This window comes from Petaurus breviceps, unplaced genomic scaffold, assembly GCF_028583685.1.
Source record: "Petaurus breviceps papuanus isolate PSGF00001 unplaced genomic scaffold, PetGlider_PUasm1.0 120, whole genome shotgun sequence".
Classification (NCBI taxonomy): domain Eukaryota; kingdom Metazoa; phylum Chordata; class Mammalia; order Diprotodontia; family Petauridae; genus Petaurus; species Petaurus breviceps.
The window spans coordinates 3,578,435-3,603,225 of record NW_027185627.1 but is presented as its reverse complement, the minus strand read 5'-3'; the positions used below and the strand labels follow the sequence as shown (position 1 = coordinate 3,603,225).

Here is a 24,791-nt window from a genome sequence, read left to right as displayed (position 1 = left end):
TCCCTTGACAGTTCTATGATTTCCAATAATAGGGAATTCGCTGTAATCAATACTTCCAAACCTCCAAAGTGTTGGACTTTAAAAAGTGCCCTGAACTGAACCCAGCATCTTCTTAGGTACTTTACAATCTTCCCTTACTATCTATATACTGACAAAAGTGAGTGATTCCTTCAATCTCAACTGGAAACAGAAGGAGTTAGTTAATTCATGAGCGATATAGAAGGGGAAAACGAAGCCAAAGAGCGTCATATCACAAAGATTTTATATTTGTAGTAAAGGAGCTAGTGTGGGATCCAAGAGGTCTGGCTCAAATTAAACCTTTATCTTCAGGGACTGCTTAACTTTTCCCTCACACACAAAAACATCAAACAAACAAACAAGTCACCCGACAGTTCTTGAGTTGAAACACTAGTTAGAGCTGGAGTGGAGAGAATATTTTTACAGATGACACCTCAGCCCTTCTTCCCCATCCCATTCTTTCTGATGTAGTAGTTCAATGTAGTCAGGGACAGGGGACACATAGAAAGACAAAACACAGGTCCCATCCTAGAAAAATTCGGACGGGGGAGCCAACAAGCAAACAACTATGTGCAAACCACATACTGAACAAATAGGAAATAACCAACATGAGAAAGATAACGAGAACTGAGAGAGATCTCTAAAGGCTTCTGCTGGACAGCAGGGTTTTATCTGGGGTTTAAAGGAAGCCAGGAGGCAGAGGTGAGGAAGGAGAGCATTCCAGGGAAGAGTGGAGAGACAGAGAAAATGTGCAGAGCTGACAGATGAAGTGTCTAGTTTGAGGAACACTAGGAAACTGGTGTCACTGGACTGAACAGTACATGACAGGATATAAAGCATAAGAAGCCTGGAAAGGTGAGGGGAAGGTAGCTTATGAAGGACTTTGGATGCCAGAGATTTTACATTTTATCCTGGATGTCACAGGGAGTTACTGGAGTTTATTAAATGGGGGACCTTATTATTATTAAACGGTCAGACCAATGCAGGAAGGAGGCAAATATCAATTTATCTCAATTTCACTGGTTAATTTTAAGATCTGGATCAGGAAACTCAGGGAACCTGATAAGGCATAGCTGAATAGAGTCCTAACAACCTACTCTCAACAAGCCTCATCTCTAACAACTCTCATTGCAGTAGCATCCCATGTGCACCAATTCACAAACACTTAAAAAACAGACCAGTCCTCTGGACTCTGTAACATGGTCCCAAGGTCAAGGACTTGCCTGCACTGGTCTGTTGCCCAGGAAGTTCAGATCCATGTTCTCTCCAAAGAGGTAACCCTCAGGGTGAGGGGTGTCGAATTTCTCACCTCCCATGAAAAAGTGTGTGGCAAAGTAGTTTCCTAAAAAGACAAAAACACAGCGTCAGATCATGCAGGTCATCAGAGTATGATGGGAGTGTGTCAGGATAAAAAGAGTTAAACCCCAAAGGAGGTTATTCTGTAAGCAGGAACTGGTTTCCTTCACATCTTACTTTGGGAGAATATTGAGGATGGGCACCTTCTTTCATATCTGCGGCGTTCATTTCACCCCTAAGACAACCTCCCACTTTTTATCTTTCTTTCATGACCAGGAAAGAAGGAACTGAATAAAATAGCTCAACCTGGGGGCCTATTTTAGCCACTTTTTTTTCTCCATTTTTATTTATTTTCTTTTTTAAAATTTATTTTATTTTTAATTTATGAAATAAAACAAACTTTTCCATAACATAGTACAATTTTTAAAAAAAAAAAGATGATTGCACATGAAACTATAAATCTACTATGTATAACCTGTTATTCCTTTTAAATATACAACAAAGTTATGTAAATTTCTTTATTCTATCCCAGGCTCAGACACTTAGCACCCACCCAGAAACACCTGACCGTGTAACCTTGAGCAAGTTACTTAACCCCAATTTCTTAGGGGCAGCCAGGTGGCTCAGTGAGTAAGAGCACAGGCTCCAGTGTTGGGATGACCTGGATCAAATCCGGGCTCAGATACTCAGCACCACACTCAGAAATAACTGGCTGTGTAACCTCGAGCAAGTTACTTAACCCCGATTGCTTAAAAAAAAAAAAAGATTTCTTTATTCCTAAACTATCAATTATGCTTCTGAGTCAACCTCTGGAACTACATATAGGCTAAGCACAGTCAAATTCTGATATTATTTTCCTAGAAGATACAGCTTTGCTCATCATTGTCTCACCTCTAACCTCCTGACTTTGTGGATATACACAAGCAAATATGGGTATACCTGGAAATGAAAGATAATTCAAAAGATCCAAGGGATCCTTTAGGCAGGATTTTCAAAGTTAATATGATTTACAGCTTAATTCCAAGAGACAGCCCTTCTCCTTTCCAAAGCCAATCCCTCTACATTTTCCCTTGATCCCATCCCCTCCCATCTTCTCCATTGGATTGCTCTCTCAATCCCTCTTCCCCACCATCTAATCTCCAAATTCTCCCTATCTACTAAGTATTCTTACTTACTGCCTTCAAACATGCCCAAGTCTCCCCCATACTTAAAAAATCTTCATCACACACCACCATCCCTGTTAATACTGTAGTCCTACATTTCTCCTCTTTGTCATTAAAAGTTTTCTATACTTGGTGCCTCTACTTTCTCTCCCCTCATTCTCCTCTGAAGCTTCTGTAATCTGAAACTCTCCAAACTGAACTCAAATGAGCCACTTTCTCCAAAGTTAACAATGATTTTAATTGCCCCATCTGATGGTCTTTTCTCAATCCAGATCCTCCTGTACCTCTAGGCCACACATCTAACACTGTTTACTACATTCTCATTCTCTGGTTTTAATGACGCTGCTTTCTTCCTATTCTCCTCCTGTGAGACCATCACTCTTAGTTTCTTTTCCTGGATCATCTTCACATCACAACCAGTAAGAAAGTAACCGAAAGTTCTGCCCTGGGCCCTCTTCTCTTTTCTCTCCATACTCTCCCAAAGACCACATCAGGCCTCATGGGTTCAATTATCATCTTTATGCAGATAACTTCCTTATGTACATATTTAACCCTAGGCTTGCCTCCAGAGCTTCCAGTCCCCTATCCCCAAATGCCTATTGACTTTCCCTTAATAATCCCATCCATCATTCATTCATTTAGAAAGTCTTTACTGAACACCTACTATGTGTATAGGATCTATGCTAGATAGGCTCTTCGAGATCCACAAAAGAAGGTAGGACATAGGTCTGCTTCCCAGGAATTTACAATCAATTTAATTGAGGAAACAAGAGATACAGTGCTTTACACAAAGTAGGTTCTCAATATTTGTTAAAAGAATGAAATGCTAAAACAAGTAACTAAGTTGAAAAACAAAATTTTTTGAGCATGCTATTATGTCCATGACACTGTGTTTGGCCTGTAATTACAGCAATATAATACAATATAAGATTTAACAAAACAAGTCATTGTTTAATGCATCAAAATTCAAAGAAAGGTCTGCAACCCTGGGCAAATGCAAAATGCCAGACCTTGCTCCATTTCTCTCTGTCCCCTCAGTAGTACATATAGAAGTTTGTTCTCCTAATTTGTACTAACTTAAGGGTTTCTTTGGAAATATTCTTACGTGCTTTTCAACTGTGTTTACTTTATTCATAATTAAGACTACAAGCTCTTCAAGAAAAGGAACTGTGTCTTCTTTTCTATTTCCCCAAAGTTGAAGAGGCTCTCATTCAGCAGCCATGGATGCTGGTTGTCAGGTCTAAGCACCTTCCGGAAGACTCCTTCTGTCTCTTGTATATTCTTCACAAATCCTAAGGATAGTGCTGGGTCCCCAAAAAGATCTTTTGAGGCACAGAGGAAGAAATGCAAGAGGATATCTTTCCTTTCAGCACTTACAGACTAACAAAGGATAATGAATGAAGGGTCTACATTTTTTTAATCCCACATAATTCCATCATCACCAACAGAGAAATGTCAGCTATTATGAGGCAACAGTGGTATAACAGAAAGAAGTGATACAGAAGAAAGAGTTCTTGAGAGTCAGACGTCTGAATAGAAGACCAAACTCTGATGCTTCCCAGCTGAGTGAACATGAATAAGCTATTTAACCCCCAGCACACTAGTATCCACCTCACACAAATGCTAAGAGGAAGGTACAGTGTAAATCTTAAGTCCAATTTAAAAATGAGCTATTATTATTAAGATGGAAAAATGAGAATTGATTGGAGTTAGAAAGGTTTTTGGATTAAGAAAACAGTTTAAAAATAAAACCCAGAGAAGATGGAGGAGAAATGGTGAGGGATTTACCTGAGCTATCCCCCCAAGACCCTCCAAACAACTTGTCTAAAATTCTGAAGCAGCAGAACCCACAAAAGGACAGGGTGAAACAATTTTCCAGCCCAAGACAATTTAGAAGGTTGGCAGAAAAGGTCTGTTGCACAGGGATGAGAGCAAAGCTCAGTCTAGCACAGGCCATGAAGTAGTAAACCAGTAATAGGTTTTGGAGACAAATGAATCTGTGGTAGCAGGGGGGATTTCTGAACTTCTCAGCCCATACACAGTAAAGGGGTCAGACAACTGGTCAGAAGGAGATTACAGGGGTTCCTTTGCTGGCACCAGGGGCAGGACTCTGTTGCTTTGCCCATACTGCCACGGTGAGGAGGAACACTAGCACAACAGAGCTTGTGGCCACAGGGGAGGTGGGACCCTGGTCACAATTCTAGGAAGGAAAGGAGTGCTTGTGGTTACTCAAAGACCAGAGCACAGAGCAGGAGAATAGCAAATACACCTCTCCTTAGGTCATACAATCTTGGAAGAACCAAAAACTTACAGGTCCCCAGAATTATCTTTGAAAACAGCTACAATCCCAAGCACAGAAGGCTCTCCTACATGAGATCAAAAGGAACTCTGAAAACAAAATGAGGGAGATAGAAGACAAAATGAATAACTCTCTCAAAATGAAAATAGCAGAATTAGAAAAACATTATAATGAGGAAAACATCTCTCTAAAAAGAAAAGTGTATGATATGGAAAAGGAGCTTCAAAAATTAACCAAGGAAAATGATTTGCTAAAAACTAGAATTAACCAAATGGAAGCAAATAACTCTATGAGGAACCAAGAATTAGTCAAGCAAAACAACAAGACTGAAAAATTAGAAAAAGAGGTAAAATACCTCAAAGAAAAAATAACTGACCTGGAAAACAGATCCAGGAGAGATAATCTGAGAATCATAGGCCTACCAGAAAATTATGATGAAAAAATGAGCCTGGACAACATTCTCCAAGAGCTCGTTAAGGAAAACTGCCTTGAGATACTAGAACCTGAGGTTAAATAGAAATTGAGAGAATCCACCGGACACCTGCTGAAAGAGATCCCAAACTGAAAAGTCCTCGAAATGTTGTGGCCAAACTCCAGAACTACCAGATAAAAGAGAAAATACTTCAAGCGGCCAGAAAGAAACAATTCAAATATCGAGGGTCCACAGTGAGGATTGCACAGGATTTGGCAGCGTCTACACTGAAAGATCAGAGGCAGTGGAATACAATTTTCTGGAAGGCAAAAGAGCTCGGGTTACAACCAAGGATCACATACCCAGCGAGACTGAGCATATTCTTCCAGGCAAAGAGATGGTCATTCAACGATATAACAGAGTTCCAGTCCTTCTTGATAAAAAAGCCAGAACTCAATGGAAAAATTCAACCTCCAATTACGAGATGCAACAGTGACTTAGAAAGGTAAACAAGGAGAACACACACACACACACACCCTGCTATTTGATAAGAGCAAACTGGTTATAGACAAGTAGAGGGTATGACTATAAAATACACAAAATGACGATTTAAAAAAATCTTATGAAGGGCTACAAAGGGACTGCAATGGAAGAAAGGGAATGGATGAAGTGGAAAACGGTAAATTATGCCACACATAGAGGCATAAAAACTGTATAGCAGAGGAAAAAAAGGGAAGGAGTTGGGAAGCATATGAGCTTTTCCCTCATTGGTTCTGGTACAAGGAGGGAATAACAACCAGTTAAGCATAGGACTCTATGGAGAAGAAACACAAAAAAAGTATCATTTTAGAGGGAAAGAGGGGAGGGAGAGGAGCTTTGCATGAGATTTGTTCCTGTCACTCTTGATGCAAAGAAGAAATAGGATACTTCATTAAGTATAAAAATATCCTACTGGCAGTAGGAGGGGGAAAGGGTTACGAAAGGGGGGTGGGAGTGGTTTGTAGGGAGGGAAGTAGTAAGGGGAAAGGGGAGGAAAAGGGAGGGGGGCTGAAAAGGGAACACTGAGGGAGGCGGTGGTCAAAAGGAAAACTATTAAGGGGGGGAAGGGAGAAGGGAGGGAAAATATGAACATTAACAGGGGCAGGAATAGGATGGAGGGAAAGAAACAGATAACAATCATAACTGTAAATGTGAATGGAATGAACTCTCCCATAAAATGGAGACGGATAGCAGAATGGATTAGAAAGCATAATCCTACAATATGCTGTTTATAAGAAACACATCAGAAACAGAGGGATACACACAAGGTAAAGATAAAAGGTTAGAATAAAATATATCATGCCTCAGCTAAAGTAAAAAAAGCAGGGGTAACAATCCTTATCTCAGATAAAGCAAAAGTAAAAATTGACCTAATTAAAAGAGATAAGGAAGGAAACTATATCCTGTTAAAAGGAACCATTGAGAATGAAGCAATATCATTACTTAACATATATGCACCAAGTGCTGTAGCATCCAAATTCCTAGAGGAGAAGGTAAAGGAATTAGAGGAAGAAACAGATAGCAAAACTATACTAGTGGGAGACCTTAATCTCCTCCTCTATGAACTTGATAAATCCAACCTCAAAATAAACAAGAAAGAAATTAAGGAGGTGACCAGGATTTTAGAGAGGATAGGTATGATAGATCTCTGGAGAAAACTGAATGGGGATAAAAAGGAATATACTTTCTTCTCAGAGGTTCATGGCACATACTCAAAAATTAACCATGTTCTAGGGCATAAAAACCTCACAATTCCATGCAGTAAGGCAGAAATATTAAATGCATGCTTCTCAGATCATGATGCAATAAAAATTATATGCAATATAGGGCCAGGGAAAGACAGACTAAAAACTAATTGGAAATTAAACAATTTAATCCTAAAGAATGAGTGGGTCAAACAAGAAATTATAGAAACAATCAGTAATTTCATTCAAGAGAATGATAATAATGAGACAACATACCAAAATCTGTGGGATGCATTAAAGGCAGTTCTTAGGGGAAGTTTTATATCCCTGAGTGCATACATGATTAAATTAGAGAAAAGGGAGCTCAATGAATTGGGCATGCAATTAAAAAAACCTAGAAAAAGAACAAATTCAAAATCCCCAATTAAATACTAAATTAGAAATATTGAAGACAAAAGGAGAGATTAATAAAATTGAAATTAAGAAAACTATTGAATTAATAAATAAAACCAAGAGCTGGTTTTATGAAAAAACCAACAAAATTGATAGACCCTTAGTCAATATGATAAAAAAAAAAAAAGGAAAGAAGAAAACCAAATTATGAGTATCAAAAATGAAAAGGGTGAATCTACCTCCAATGAAGAGGAAATCAAAACAATAATTAGGAATTATTTTTCCCAATTGTATGCACATAAATTTGACAATCTTAGGGAAATGGGTGAATATTTACAAACATACAAATTGCCCAGATTAACTGAGGAGGAAATAAATTACTTAAATAATCCCATCTCAGAAAAAGAAATTGAACAAGCCATCAGTCAATTCCCTAGGAAAAAATCTCCAGGGCCAGATGGATTCACTAGTGAATTCTATCAAACATTTAAAGAACAATTGATTCCAATACTCTACAAACTATTTGGGAAAATTAGTGAAGAAGGAGTCCTACCAAATTCTTTTTATGACACAAATATGGTACTGATACCTAAATCAGGAAGAGATAAAACAGAGAAAGAAAATTATAGACCAATCTCCCTCATGAATATAGATGCAAAAATTCTAAATAAAATACTAGCAAAAAGACTACAGCAACTTATCTCAAGAATAATACACTTTGATCAGGTAGGATTTATTCCAGGAATGCAAGGATGGTTTAATATTAGGAAAACCATCAGTATAATTGATCATATCAACAATAAAACTATCAGAAAAAACCATGAGTATAATTGATCATATCAACAATAAAACTATCAGAAACCACATGATCATCTCAATAGATGCAGAAACAGGCTTTTGATAAAATACAACATCCATTCCTATTAAAAACATTAGAAAGTATAGGAATAAAAGGAGCTTTCCTTAAAATAATAGGTAGCATCTATTTAAAGCCATCAGCAAGTATTATATGTAATGGGGAGAAGCTAGAAGCATTTCCCATGAGATCAGGGGTGAAACAAGGGTGTCCACTATCACCCCTCTAATTAAATCTGGTACTAGAAATGTTAGCAGTAGCAATTAGAGAAGAAAAAGAAATCAAAGGAATCAAATTAGGCAACGAAGAGACCAAGCTATCACTCTTTGCAGATGATATGATGATATACTTAGAGAATCCTAGAGAATCAAGTAAAAAACTACTTGAGACAATAAATAAATTTGGCAAAGTTGCAGGATATAAAATAAACCCACATAAATCCTCAGCATTCCTATATATTTCCAATGAAATTCAACAGCAAGAGATAGAAAGAGAAATCCCATTTAAAGTTACTGTAGACATTATAAAATATTTGGGAATCTACCTGCCAAAACAAACCCAGGACCTGTATGATCATAACTACAAAACACTTTTCACACAAATAAAGTCAGATCTAACTAATTGGAGAAATATCAATTGCTCGTGGCTGGGTCGAGCTAATATAATAAAAATGACAATTTTACCTAAATTAAATTATATATTTAGTTCCATACCAATTAATTTACCAAAAAACTACTTTATAGAGCTAGAAAAAATAGCAACAAAATTCATTTGGAAGAATAAACGGTCCAGAATATCAAGGGAATTAATGAAAAGAAATGCTAGGGAAGGTGGACTAGCTATACCAGATTTCAATCTGTATTATAAAACAGCAGTCATAAAAACTACTTGGTACTGGCTGAGGAATAGAGGAGTGGATCAATGGAATAGATTAGGCACATGAGATTCAGAAGTCAATGACTATAGTAATCTATTGTTTTGATAAACCTCCAGACCCTGGTTTTTGAGATAAGAACTCACTATTTGACAAAAACTGCTGGGAAAACTGGAATATAGTATGGCAGAAACTGGGCATAGACCATTATCTAACACCATATACCAAAATCAAGTCTAAATGGATGCATGATCTAGGTATAAAGGTTGATACTGTAAGCAGTCTCCTAAAACAAGGAATAGTTTACCTATATAATAGTAACCAAGATTAAGAGGGAGGTGGGAAATTGGGAAAGAATCTTTACAACCTATGTCTCTGACAAAGGACACATCTCTAAAATATACAGAGAATTGAGTCAAATGTATAAGAATACAAGTCATTCCCCAATTGATAAATGGTCAAAGGATATGAACAGGCAGTTTTCAGAGAAAGAAATTAAAGCTATCTATAAGCCCATGAAGAAATGCTCTAATTCACTATTGATTAGAGAAATGCAAATCAAAACAACTCTGAGGTACCACATCTCACCAGTCAGATTGGCTAAGATGACAAAACAGGAAAATGACAAATGCTGGAGAGGATGTGGACAAATTGGAACACTAATGCATCACTGGTGGAGTTGTGAACTGATCCAGCCTTTCTGGAGAGCAATCTGGAATTATGCCCAAAGGGCTATAAATAATTTCATATCCTTTGACCCAGCAATGCCACTCCTAGGGTTATATCCCAAAGAGATCAGAGAAGTGGGAGGAAGACCCATATGTACAAAAATGTTTATAGCAGCTCTTTTTGTGGTGGCAAAGAACTGGAAATTAAGGGGGTGCCCATCAATTGGGGAATGGCTGAACAAGTTATGGTATATGCATGTTATGGAATACTATTGTGCTGTAAGAAACGAGAAGTAGATGGACTTCATATTTACCTGGAGAGGCTTATACGAACTGATGCTGAGTGAGAAGAGTAGAACCAGGAGAAATTTGTACACAATTACAGACACAACATATGTGTGATGACCAACTTTGATAGACTGGACTCTTCTCAGCAATGCAGTGATATAAGTCAATCCCAAAAGACTCATGATGGAGAGAAATGTGTGTATCCAGAGAAAGAACTAGAAAGAACTGAGTATATATACAGATGGAAGCAAAATACCAGATTTTTTTCCTTTTCTTGTTTGGTTTTATCTCCTCTTTACCATTTTTCATTCCGTCTGATACAATCCGTCTTTATAACCTGACTAATGTATAATGTGAAAGTATTTACAGATCCTATACTTGGCTGTATGCCGCCATGGGGGGGAGGGGACGGAGGGACACAAAATGTGAAACTCAAGGAATAGTGGAATTGCATCTTCTAAATTAAAAGTAAACAAACAAATTAATTTTAAAAAATAGGCTAGATAAATGAGAAAACAGAAGACTATATCCTAACTATAAAAAGTTACTATGGTGTCAGGGAAGACCAAAACACAAACTCAGAAGACAATGAAGTCAAAACTGCTGCATCCAAAGCATCAAAGAAAAATATGAATTGGTCTCAGGTCGTGGAAGAGTTCAAAAAGGCTTCTAAAAGTCAAATAAGAGGTAGAGGAAAAATTGGGAAGAGAAACGAGAGTGATACAAGAAAATTATGAAAAAACAGTCAACAGATTGGTAAAGGAGGTACAAAAAAATGAAGAAAAAAGGGGCGGCTAGGTGGCACAGTGAGTAAGCGTGCCAGTCCCAGCATCGGAAGACCTGGAATCAGTTCCAGCCTCAGATACTCGGCACCCACACACACACACACAAAATAACTGGCCGTGTAACCTTGAACAAGTTACTGAACCCCGACTGCTTTAAAAAAAAAATGAAGAAAATAACATCTTAAAAAAAGAACAGGCCAAATAGCAAAAGAGGCACAATAGTCCAATGAAGAGAAGAATGCCTTGAAAAGCAGAATTGGCCAAATGGGAAAAGATATACAAAAATTCAATGAAGAGAAGAACTCTTTAAAAAGCAGAATTAGACAAATAGAAAAAGTACAAAAATTCACTGAAGAAAAGAACTCCTTAAAAAGCAGAATTGCTCAAATGGAAAAAGAGATACAAAAGCTCACTGAAGAAAATAATTCCTTAAAAATTAGGATCGGAAGAGTGGAAGCTAATGACTCTATCAAGTAGACATCAAGAAACAATAAAACAAAATCAAAAGAATGAAAAATTAGAAGGAAATGTGATTTATCTCATTGGAAAAACAACTGGCTTGGAAAATAGATCCAAGAGAGAATATTTAAGAATTATTGGACTATCTGAAAGCCCTGATCAAAAAAAGAGCCTAGACATTCAAGAAATTATCAAGGAAAACTGCCCTGATATTCTAGAACCAATGAGTAAAATAGAAATTGAAAGAAGAAAAGAAATTGAAAGAATCTTCTGAAAGAGATCCCAAAATGAAAATTCACAGGAATATTATAGCCAAATTCAAGAGTTCCCAGGTCAAGGAAAAAATACTGTAAGTAGCTAGCAAGAAACAATTCAAATATCATGCAGCTACAGTCAGGATAACACAAGATTTAGCAGTTTCTACATTAAAAAATTGGAGGGCTTGAATTATGATGTTCCAGAAGGCAAAAGAGCTCTAGGATTATAACAAAGAATCATTTACCCAACAAAACAGTATAATCCAGGCCTGCACAATATAGTGCCCTCAAGCCACTTGCAGCCCACCAAAGCAGCTAAAGGGTGGTATGTTGTGCAGACCTGTTTTATGTTTTCACAGGCCACCCAAAATCCTTTGGTGGGCTGCAAGCAACACGGGGGCCATATGTTGTACAGGCCTGGTATAAACCTTCAGGGAAAAAAATGATCATTCAATGAAATAGAGGACTTTCAAGCATTTGTGATGAAAAGACCAGAGCTGAATGAAAAAAAAAAAAACTGATTTTCAAATACAAGATTCAAGAGAAGCATAAAAAAGTAAATAGGAAAGATAAATAATAAGAGATTCAACAAAGTTAACTGTTTACTTTTCTACATGGGAAAATGATACTTGTAACTCCTAAAAATTTTCTCATTATTAGAGGAGTTAGAAGGAGTCTACATAGACAGAAGGCAGGGGTGTAAGATGAATATGATAAGATAATTATGTGAAAAAATAAAATTAAGAGGTAAGAAAGAGGAATGTACTGGGAGAAACAGCAAGGGAGAGGTAGAATGGAGTAAATTATCTGACATGAAAGAGGTAAGAAAGAGCTTTTATAATGTAGGGGGAAATGGGAGGGAGCATGTGAACCTTACTCTCATCAGAACTGGCTCAAAGACAGAATAACATACACACTCAGTTGGGTATAGAAATTGATCTTACCATATAGGAAAGTAAGAGAGGAAGGGGATAAGAAAAAGAGGAAGGGGGTGATAGAAGGGAGGATGAATTAGGGGAGATAAAAGTCAGAAGCAAAACACTTTTGAGGATGGAGTAGGTGAAAGGAGAGATAGTAGCATAAACGGAGAAAATAGGATGGCGGGAAATACACAGTAATCATAACTGAAAAAAATTTTACAGCAAGTTTTTCTGATAAAGACCTCATTTCTTAAATACATAGAGAACTAAGTCAAATTTATAAAAATAAGAGCTATTCCTCAATTTATAAATGGTCAAGCATATGAACAGGCAGTTTTCAGAAGTAATCAAAACTACAGTCATATGAAAAAATGCTCTAAATCACTATTGATTAAAGAAATTAAAATTAAAACAACTCTGAGCTACCACCCCACATCTATCATATTGACTAAGATGACAGAAAAGGAAAATGACAAATGTTGGAGGAGATGTGGGAAAACTGACACACTAATGTACTGCTGGTGACGTTGTATACTGATTCAACCATCAGCAATAACACTCTTAGGTCTGTATCCTGATAAGGTAAAGAAACAAAAAGGAAAAGGACCCATACATACACAAATATTTATAGCTGCTCTTTCAGTGATGGCAAAGAATTGGAAATTGAGATGTCCATAAACTGGGGAATAGCTGAATAAATTCTATATGATTGTGATGAACTACTATTGTGCTATAATAAGAAGAATGCTCTCAGAAAAACCTGAATTTACATGAACTGATACAAAATGAAATGAGCAGGACCAGAATACTGTACATAGTAATGACAATATTTTATGATGATCAAATGTAAATGACTTAGCTATACAATGATCTAAGACAATTCTGAAGGACTTATGATGAAAAATGCTATCCATCCCCAGAAAAAGAACTTATGGAGTCTGGATGCAGATCAAAGCATACTTTTTCTTTATTTTTCTTGTGGGGTTTTTTTTCTCTGTTTTCTTTAAAAATATGACTAACATGGACATGTTTTGTGTAACTGCACATGTAAAATCTGTATCAAACTGCCTTCTCAATGGGGGGGTAAGGGAAGAAAAGAATTTGGAAATCAAAAATTTTAAAAACAAATCTTAAATTATTTTTACAAAAAAAATTAGTTTTATATGTAATTGGGGAGGGGAAATAAAATATTAAATTTAAAAGGGGGAAAAAAAACAAAGAAAAAAGTTACTTGCACAGTTGGGGAAATTAAGTTACCTAAGAGGAATTACAATGAAAATATGAATATTCAACCTCAGTCTTCTTTCACCAAGCCAGGAAACTTCTGATCAAACAAGGTCACTAATTATCCACACATAGAGAGGACATAGATGATTCTTGGTTCCTGCCTCCAAAGCATCATCAACCTTGACTCACTCAACCATTTCCTGATACTCTGAGAAGCTGATTTATTTTACAATGTTTTTCCTCCAAAGATCTCTGTTCAGTACTTTTTAATATACTTAGTATTAGTACTTTTAGCATGGCTGCTTAAGTACACAGTCTGCCTGACTTAAAGTTCTACAAGTCATAACAAATTTACAAGCGAACCAAAGTACTATTTAAACTGGCTAAAGATCAGACTGTCTATAGACTACTGCTATCAGCCTTTGTTGGCTCTCTGCCTTTGCTGATTCAGACCTTGAGGTTTGACTTAGCCCAAGAAAAATGTCCAAGCAACTTTTTTATGGAGGAAAGGGATGGACAGAACCTGGAAGTAAGACATCCTCTAAAATAACTTACATTTATATAGCGCTGTAAGGTTTGCAAAACACTTTACATATAGTATCTCATTTTATCCTCACAATCAATCTCATGAGATAGGTGCTATTATTATCCTCTAAATTATCACCCTGGGATGCAAACCAGATTTGCAGCCCTGGCTGTCCAGTTCATGATGGCTGGGGCAACCCTATGCAGGGAAAGATGTAGGATCCAGTCACTAGGACCATCTTCTCTCTAGGCCACTATATTCTTTTCACGTTATCAATGTTTACTCTCAACTCTTTTGCCCCCTTGTTTTATTACTGTCCTATCAAGCCTTGCCAAACTCCAACCCTGGATTACTCTGCTCATCTGCCTTCTCTGAACCTACTGATTAGGGCCACTAGAAACCTATGTTTTCATTTCTAGCTTCAACTTGCCCTCCCTACAACACAATCTTTTTACTCCTCCTTAATTCTTTTCACTCTTTTCACTCCCCAGAGACTGTTGTTAAAATTTTTCCTCTCTCTTCATACACAGCCATCCCCCCCCCAGATGAGAACTTCACCTCATACTTTATTAAGAAATAGAAACCATTTGCCTGTGTTCCTTCTTCTCCCCATTTCTTTATCTCAAAATCTCTTAGCAACTTTACTCCATTACTTCCTTTATGCCATTTCCTAATAATAAGGTAGCCTTACCTTGTCCTTCCCAAGGTCAATGCCTCTACATGTACATTTGCCCCATTTTCTCCTGTCTTCCCCAGCAGACTGCCCCCTCAATGACCTCTATCTAATCTTCAGTCTCTCCTTATCTACTGGTTCTTTCCTTCCCTGCTGCCTACAAGCATTTCCAAGTTTTCCCCATCTTTAAAAGACCTTCATTAGACCTTACCATCACCTCAAAATATCATCTAGTCTTTCTTCTCAATTTCTCAAACTTTCAGAAAAAGTTGTCTATGCTTGGTGCCCCCATTTCCTTTCCTCTCATTCACTATACAAGCTTCTGACTTTATCACTCAACTGAAATTACTCTCTCCAAATTTACCAAATGATCTCTTAATCACCAATTATGATGGTTTTCCTCAGTCCTCATATTTCTTGACTTCTCTGTAGCATTTAGTACTGCTGTCCAGTCTCTCCCTGGAAACTCTGTTTTCTCTGGTTTTAATGACACTACCCTCTGCTGGGTCTCCACCGCTAGCTCTTCATCCATATTATGTCCCCTAGATGTGTGTGTATGTAATGCGAATGTAAATTTTAAAGATCTTCCCTGCCCCTAGGCTAAAGTGCACCAGAAGCCTGGGGAGGGAGGCTTGTTTTTCAGTAGATACTTTTTGATTGGCCAGTGGGTCAATAAGGTTGTTACATTCTCTGAGCCAGGAGAAGGTTATATAAGCCCTGATGTGTAGCTTTGTTTTGGGACTCACTTTGAGAAGTATTCTGTGATTTGATCTGAATTCTGGGAAGCCGTTGTTGAGAGTCCCCCGGCTTTGAAAAACCCAGAATGTGGAAACCCAGATGTTGACTGGGTATGGATGTAATGGTTGGACAGTTTGGAAATCTGTCTACTTGATGTTTCTGTCTTGATAATTCTGTCTGTATGTTCTGAAGTTCGGGGTGCTGATCTTTTTCCCCTGAACTAGGTAAATGATATACATCTGACTGATTAAAGTAAGCTTGTTAACCCATTTTGAGTTGCTTTCCTTTAACAAAGCAGATCCAAGAACCTGTGGTAGCTGCAAACCCTGAGGACGCTTGGGGTGCTTGCTGCTACAGTGTACTCCAAAGTGCTGTACTGGATTTTCTTCTCTTCTCTCTCTACACTCTCTCATTTGTTGATCTCAGTTCCTGTAAGTTTAACGATCATCTCTATGCAAATGACTCTCACCTTAATATCCTGACCCAGTCTTTCTTCTTAGCTCTAGTTTCCCCAAATGCATATATAATATTTCAAATTGGATGCTTCAGAAGTATCTCAAACTCATGTCCAAAACAATTCATTATCTCCCCCCCCAAACCCACCACTCTTCCAAACTTCTCTATTTCTATCCCAAGTCACCATCATTCTTCCAAGACTCCCAGGTTCACCACCTCAGAACTGTCCTTAACTCTTCACTCTCTCAAACACACATAATGAAGCAGTTGTCACATCTTCTGTTTCCATATCTTCTGCATCTTTCCTGTTCTCAAAATGCACACAGTCAGAGGTCTGCTGGCGTTAGCTCAAACTGGAATTGTTAAATTTTTGGTGTGAGCATTTACACCTGAGAAATCTGCAAATCTGCAACACTACAAATACGGGCTTGATTTATTGTTTTGTTCATAGTCTAGATGTAAGAAAGTAATAGAGAAAATGTTTATGTGGATAATGGTTAAAAAGTATGCCCTAAGTACCTTATTATGATTGTTATTTTTAAAGAAAGCCAGCTTTTAAACATTTACTAGCACAGCCCTGGTTCAAGCCCTCCTCGTCTCTTGCCTGGACAATGTAATGGCCTCTTAAATGATTTCCTTGGCTAGATTCTCTCCCCATTCCATCTGTCCTCCATGTAGCTAGCTGCCAGATCTTTCTTAAGTGAAATCTGGACCACTTACCTTACCTAACACAATAAATCCCAGTGATCTCCTATCGTTTTTTGGATAAAATATAAACTTGTTTGGCTTTTAAGGCCTGTTCACAATCTGCCCAACTGACCTTTTCAGTGTCATCATATATTACTTCACTTCCTGTACTCTGTAGTCTATCCAAAAAAGTCTTCTTTCTGTTTATCACATACAGCATCGCATCTTCCATTTCTTGTAGTCATCCCCCTCGCCTGGAATGTACTCACTCTTTACTTCCATTTCACAGAAATCTTTACTTAAGAGGCAGCTAGGTAGAGCAGTGAATAGAGCACCAGCCCTGGAGTCAGGAGGACCTGAGTTCAAATTCAACCTCAGACACCTGATCACACTTACTAGCCGTGTGACCTTGAACAAGTCACTTAACCCCAACTGCCTTGCCTTCCCCACCCAAAAAAAGAAAGAAATCTTTACTTCCTTCAAACCTCTACTGTAACACTACTTTCTACATGAAGCCTACCCAGACTATCCTCACCCCATGATGGCTGGTGTTCTCCTCCCCTATACTATTTTGTATTTATTTTGTAATCTAAAAATTTTAATTCTGTATAGGTTTACATAGGAGGTCTCTTGAAAGAGGTGTACTGGTGGGGGGTGGGGAATGGGAAGGAGGGTATTCAATAACTATGTATCAAAGACAAGAGGCCAAACTGAAAGCAAAGAAAGGTATTAGCATCCTAAGGAATAATCTCCCTCTCTGAATAGTAGCTTCAGTGTCCTAGGACATGGATTTAGTTTTTATAACTTTTCAGGTGCATTTAGATTACCTAGCCAATCAGTAGCATTCTTCAGCAACTCAAGAGAGATAAGTAAAACATTCTGCAGGAGACAGAGGAATAGAGAAAGAGGTAAGATAGCCAAGGGAAAAAGAGGAATATCTGGAAAACAACCAGTGGGATTTGTTGTAAGAAAACATTCCTTGTTCAAGGATAAGACACAAGGGGAAACGATCGACTACTTTTACAATTGTGAAAAATTGAGACAAAAACTTCAGCGTCTCCTATCCAAGGACAAGAAGTAGCTGTTAAAACAGTGCATGGCACCATCTGCTTTACCATGCCTCTGGATAATTTGTTATATTTTATTTCTCCTTAAACAATGGTTGGGAACTTTCTGCTATTAGACCACCAGGTAGTTGCAGGTTAGTCCATCAAGACACTGAAATCACTGTAGTTCCTATTTTTCTCTAACACTCCCTGACAAGAATGTAAGCTTTTTGTATAGGAATAAATGGAGCCTTCCTTAAAATAATAGGTAGCATATATTTAAAGCCATCAGCAAGTATTATATGTAATGGGGAGAAGCTGGAAGCATTTCCCATAAGATCAGGGGTGAAACAAGGGTGTCCACTATCACCCCTCTTATTCAGTCTGGTACTAGAAATGTTAGCAGTAGCAATTAGAGAAGAAAAAGAAATCAAAGGAATCAAGTTAGGCAAAGAAGAGACCAAGCTATCACTCTTTGCAGATGATATGATGATATACTTAGAGAATCCTAGAGAATCAAGTAAAAAACTGCTTGAGACAATAAATAAATTTGGCAAAGTTGCAGGATATAAAATAAACCCACATAAATCCTCGGCATTCCTATATATTTCCAATGAAATTCAACAGCAAGAAGTAGAAAGAGAAATCCCATTTAAAGTTACTGTAGACATTATAAAATATTTGGGAATCTACCTGCCAAAACAAACCCAGGACCTGTATGATCATAACTACAAAACACTTTTCACACAAATACAGTCAGATCTAACTAATTGGAAAAATATCAATTGCTCATGGCTGGGTCGAGCCAATATAATAAAAATGACAATTTTACCTAAATTAAATTATATATTTAGTGCCATACCAATTAATTTACCAAAAAACTACTTTATAGAGTTAGAAAAAATAGTAACAAGATTCATCTGGAATAATAAACGGTCCAGAATATCAAGGGAATTAATGAAAAAAAATGCTAGGGAAGGTGGACTAGCTTTACCAGATTTCAATCTGTACTATAAAGCAGCAGTCATCAAAACTACCTGGTACTGGCTTAGAAATAGAGAAGTGGATCAATGGAATAGATTAGGCACACGAGATTCAGAAGTCAACGACTACAGTAATGTATTGTTTGATAAACCCCCAGACCCTGGTTTTTGGGATAAGAACTCACTGTTTGACAAAAACTGCTGGGAAAACTGGAATATAGTATGGCAGAAACTGGACATAGACCATTATCTAACACCATATACCAAAATCAAGTCTAAATGGGTGCATGATCTAGGTATAAAGGTTGATACTGTAAGCAGTCTGCTAAAACAAGGAATAGTTTACCTATCAGACTTGTGGAGAGGGAATGACTTTATGACGAAACAGAAATTAGAGAACATTATAAAATGTAAAATGGATAATTTTGACTACATGAAATTGAAAAGTTTCTGTACTAATAAAGCCAATGTAACCAAGATTAAGAGGGAGGTGGGAAATTGGGAAAGAATCTTTACAACCTATGTCTCTGACAAAGGACACATCTCTAAAATATACAGAGAATTGAGTCAAATGTATAAGAATACAAGTCATTCCCCAATTGATAAATGGTCAAAGGATATGAACAGGCAGTTTTCAGAGAAAGAAATTAAAGCTATCTATAAGCACATGAAGAAATGCTCTAATTCACTATTGATTAGAGAAATGCAAATCAAAACAACTCTGAGGTACCACATCTCACCAGTCAGATTGGCTAAGATGACAAAACAGGAAAATGACAAACGCTGGAGAGGATGTGGGCAAACTGGAACACTAATGCATTGTTGGTGGAGTTGTGAACTGATCCAGCCTTTCTGGAGAGCAATCTGGAATTATGCCCAAAGGGCTATAAGTACTTTCATACCCTTTGATCCAGCAATACCACTCCTAGGGTTATATCCCAAAGAGATCATAGAAATGGGAGAAAGACCCATATGTACAAAAATGTTTATAGCAGCTCTTTTTGTTGTGGCAAAGAATTGGAAATTAAGGGGGTGCCCATCAATTGGGGAATGGCTGAACAAGTTGTGGTATATGCATGTTATGGAATACTATTGCACCATAAGAAACGGGGAGCAGGCGGTCTTCATATTTACCTGGAGAGGCTTAAAAGAACTGATGCTGAGTGAGAAGAGTTGAACCAGGAGGAATTTGTACACAATTACAGATACAACATATGTGTGATGACCAACTTTGATAGACTGGACTCTTCTCAACAATACAGGGATATAAGTCAATCCCAAAAGACGCATGATGGAGAGAAAAACGTGCATCCAGAGAAAGAACTAAATTTATATCCAGGTGGAAGCAAAATACCTGATCTTTTTCGTTCTCTTATTTGATTTTATGTCCTCTTTACCATTTTTCATTCCAGCTGGTACAATCCATCCTTATAACCTGACCATTGTATAATGTGAAAGTATTTACAGATCCTATACTTGATAATAAGCCGCCATGGTGGGGAGGAGAGGGAGGGGGACAAAATGTGAAATTCAAGGAATTGTGGAATTGAATCCTGTAAACTAAAAGGAAACAAACAAATTAATAAATTAAAGTTAAAAAAAAAAGAATGTAAGCTTTTTGAGAGTGACTATTATGATTTGTCTTTCTACTCTAAGCACCAAGCACAGGCCTAGCATGTTACAGATATTAAGTTAATGCTTGCTGACTAATTAATTGACACAAAGAAGAAATGGCCATTAAACAGCTTTTCACTTTGAGAATAAAGTAGAATCCTAAAATTTTGGTTCAGTTGTGTTATGTAAATCTTCTTCCTCCCAAGTTTCCTTATTCCCAAAAGTTGATGGCTAGACCCATGGAATTTGGGGACAGTAGTTTTAAGTGATAAGTAGAATCAGAAAGTTTGTATCAACATTTTTGAAAACTAGCTTTTGTAACTACGCTAACATTTACTTATCTACAATGAAGCTACCCTGAAATTTCACCTATTTAAAATGGTTAAAATTCTAAAAAATATGCTTAAAGCTATTAAAAAAAAAAAACCTAGGGGCAGAGTGAAGATGGCAGAGTAGAAAAAGGACCTCCGCAAAGCTCCAGCTCTCACCACCTCCAATCCATGTAAAAGGGGACTCTAAATAAACTTTGGAGCTACAGAACCCACAAAATGACACAGAGAAGCTAACCTCCTGTTGAGGACAGCCTGGCAGGCTGGCAGAAATAGGCCAGCGCAGAGCTCTGGGAGCCAAGCCCAGCTCCACGCCCAGGTTTTAGCCCCAGGGCAGGCCTGACCAGCAGCCAGCTGGAGGGACTCCAGATCACCAGCAGCTGTGGCGATCCAGAATTATCAACACAAAGATGCTAAGGACAAAGTGAGAGGTCAGTGCAGTGTGGACTTTGGGACCCAGTAGTTTGGCTTTTCCCCCAGGGTGAGAAGCCACTGAGGGCTGCCATGTGGTAGATTCAGCTCCTGGCCTGCAGACTGCAGGGGGACCAAGCAACCAGTCTGAGGAGTAATTGCTCTTGCTTTAACCTGCTTGGATCTGGATTGCGGTCTAGGGTGGAAGTCCTGGGGTGTGTGACCAGCTTGCCAGAGCGTGTGGAGGCTTCAGAGATGGCACCCAACTAATACCTCCGGCAGCTGAGAAAACCCCAGTGATTTGGGACAAAGCTCCCCTGTCTGGTAGCAGAGTCCTACTGTGGCAAAAAGCCCAAAAGTCAAGTAATTGAGTGGCAATATGACCAGGCAAAGGAAGCAAAGCAAACAGAAGAATCCAACATTAGACTCCTATTTTGGGGACAAAAAGGATCAAAGCATGGAACAGGGGGAAGACAGTGACGTCAGAACTCCTGCACCAAAAGCTTTAAAGGAAAATACAAGCTGGTTACAGGCCATAGAGGACCTTACGAAGCAGATTAAGAGAAGTGGAGGAAAAATTGGCAAGAGAAATGAGAATGATGCAAGAAAATTATGAAAAGAGAGTCAACAGCCTGACTGAGGAAAATCACACCTTAAAAAAAAAGACTAACTCAAATGGCAAAAGAGGCTCCAAAAGGCAATGAGGAGAAGAATGCTTTAAAAAGCCAAATTTGCCAGATGGAAAGAGAATCATTCCTTCAGAATCAGATTGGAGCAAATGGAATCTAATGACTTTATGAGAAATGCTGTTACACATACCCAAACAAATGAAAGAATAGAAGACAATGTGAAATATCTCATTGGAAAAACCACTGACCTGGAAAATAGATCCAGGAGAGACAATTTAAAAATTATTGGACTACCTGAAAGTCATGACCAAAGAAAGAACCTAGAAATCATCCTCAAAGAAATTCTCAAGGAAAACTGCCCTGATGTTTTAGAACCAGAGGGCAAAATAGAGGTTGAAAGAATTCACCAATCACCTCCTGAAAAAGATCCCAAAAAGAAAACTCCTAGGAATATTATAGCCAGGTTCCAGAGTTCCCAGATCAAGGAGAGAATATTACAAGCAGCCAGAAAGAGAAATACAATCAGGGTAACCCAGGATCTGGCAGCTTCTACACTGAGGGATAGAAGGGCTTGGAATATGATATTCTGGAGGGCAAAGGAGCTGGGATTAAAACCAAGAATCAAAAACCCAGGAAAACTGAGTATCATGTTTCAGGGGAAAATATGGTCATTCAATGGAATAGAGGACTTTCAAGCATTCTTGATGAAAAAACCAGAGTTGAATAGAAAATTTGACATTCAAATACAAGAAGCAAGAGAAGAAAAGGTAAACAGGGAAAAGAAATCATAAGGAACTTATCGAAGTTGAACTATTTACATTCCTACATGGAAAAACAATAATTGTAACTGATGAAACTTTTCTCAGTATGAAAATAGTTGAAGGGAATAGAAATATATATGTATGTGTGTGTGTGTGTGTCTCTATCAGAGGGTATACAGGCATATGAATACATATGTGAATGTGTGTATATATATGTTTACAAGTATACATAGATAGAGGGCACAAGACCCATTTAATAAGAGGGGATGATACTTAAAAGGTGAAATTAAGAGGTGTGAGAGGAATATAATGAGAGGAGATGGGGAAAGACAGAATGGGGTCAACTATCTCATATAGAAGAGGCAAGGGAAAATGGTTACAATGGAGGGGAAGAATAGGAAGGCAAAAGGGAATGGGTCAACCTTATTCTCATTGAATCTGGCTTGGGGAGTGTGATAGTAATGGCAATTAAAGATTCCCCTGTATTGGCTTGGTTTTCAAACTGATTGTGTTAAAACCCAGAGCTTGTTAATCCCACCTGTGGGATGGACTTGTTGATGTGAAAAGAAAGTCCTGAACTGGGAGGAGCTGGTGAAGTAGATTTGGAGAGACAAGAGAGAGGCGGAAGACCTTTTTTTGGAAGCAGCACCTCGTGGAGAGAGAGAGAGACTAAGAGAATTGCTGGTGGCCGCTTTGAATTGCCCTGGACTTTTGAGACCTGCCCCCTGAGCTGCCAAGGACTGAGGAGACATGGCTGTTTTGCTGGTACTTTGTCTGTCTGTTTTGATGTTGTTTTGCCAGATTTGTCCACTGGTGAAAGACAGTCCTTTTGTTGAAGAAGTCCTGGAACCTGGCTGTTCACTAAGAAGCCCTGAGACTGTCCTGCAGACAGAGAGTGAATACTGTCCACTGGTGAAGGACAGTGCTGTTGTTGCAGGGGTCTGGAGACTGTCCTGCAGACAGAATGAATACTGTCCACTGGTGAAGGACAGTGCTGTTGTTGCAGGGGTCTGGAGACTGTCCTGCAGACAGAGTGAATACTGTCCGCTGGTGAAGGACAGTGCTGTTGTTGCAGGGGTCTGGAGACTGTCCTGCAGACAGAATGAATACTGTCCACTGGTGAAGGACAGTGCTGTTGTTGCAGGGGTCTGGAGACTGTCCTGCAGACAGAATGAATACTGTCCACTGGTGAAGGACAGTGCTGTTGTTGCAGGGGTCTGGAGACTGTCCTGCAGACAGAGTGAATACTGTCCACTGGTGAAGGACAGTGCTGTTGTTGCAGGGGTCTGGGAGCCTTTCTGTTGGTTCAGAAGCCCTGAAGAAGGATTTTCTTGTATGTTTACAGAAATCCTGGGAGAGGGCTTTGCTAATGTGTTCAGGGGTTCTAGGACTGTTCTACAGACAGAGGATGAATTCATGAAGGGACTGGCAATGTATCTTATGGCCTTGCTAAGCCTTGTCTCCCCAGGAACTAAGATTGCTGAGAACTTGCCTCCTGTCAAGATGAAGAGAAGACCTCCATTTGGGTATTAAGTGCTGTGTTTAAACTTGATGTAACTCTGGGGTAGATTCAATTGTGATCCAGGGGTGGGGAACTTTTGACCTTATGTTTGGAAACTAATCTCCATTTGAGAAGAGGGGCTTTGTGGTGGATTTAATTAAGGTATAGCCTAGGGGTGGAGAAGTATTTAGAACAGGGACTTTGTAATTGATTGAATGATTGGAAGGTCCTGGGGTGGGGTAGTCCTTGGAGATTATTTAATCACACTTAGTAAATGCTGTATTTTGGAATGATGTCATGTTTTCATCTTCTCTGTTCTTGGTTGGTCACTGAATAAAATGGAGAGCACCTATGCTGGTATTCTGAACCTTGGGAAGTTGCCTTTCCTTGGCATTATATTACAGGGAGAGAATGAAATACACACTAAATAGGGTATCACCCTACAGGAGAGTAGGGGGGAAGGAGATCAGAGGGGAATGATGGAAGGAAGGGCAGGCTGGCAGGGAGGGAAGTTGGGAGCATCCGCTTTTGAAAAGGGACAGGATCAAAGTAGAGAATAGAACAAGTGAGAGGTGGGATAGGAGGGAGGGAAATATAGTCAGTCTTTAACAATATATCTACTATGTTAATGTTTTGCATTAGCTACCCATGTACAACCTATACTGAACTACTTATTTCCCCAGTAAGGGTGGGTGACAAGGGAGGAAGGGAATGAATCTGGAATTCAAAGTTCTAAAATCAAATGTTTAAAACATATATATATATATATATATATATATATATATATATATATATATA

The 24,791-nt window shown here is 38.4% G+C and overlaps 1 protein-coding gene across 4 annotated transcripts in view; it reads right to left on the bottom strand.

Annotated features, from left to right (window-relative positions):
- Positions 1-24,791, bottom strand: part of MGRN1 (mahogunin ring finger 1) — a 131,112-nt gene that overhangs the window by 88,381 nt on the left and 17,940 nt on the right. For all 4 annotated transcript variants that reach the window (XM_069089487.1, XM_069089495.1, XM_069089504.1 and 1 more), the window contains exon 2: positions 1,242-1,360. In XM_069089487.1, the coding sequence (XP_068945588.1) occupies positions 1,242-1,360 (119 nt within the window). The remainder of the gene's footprint in view (positions 1-1,241; positions 1,361-24,791) is intronic.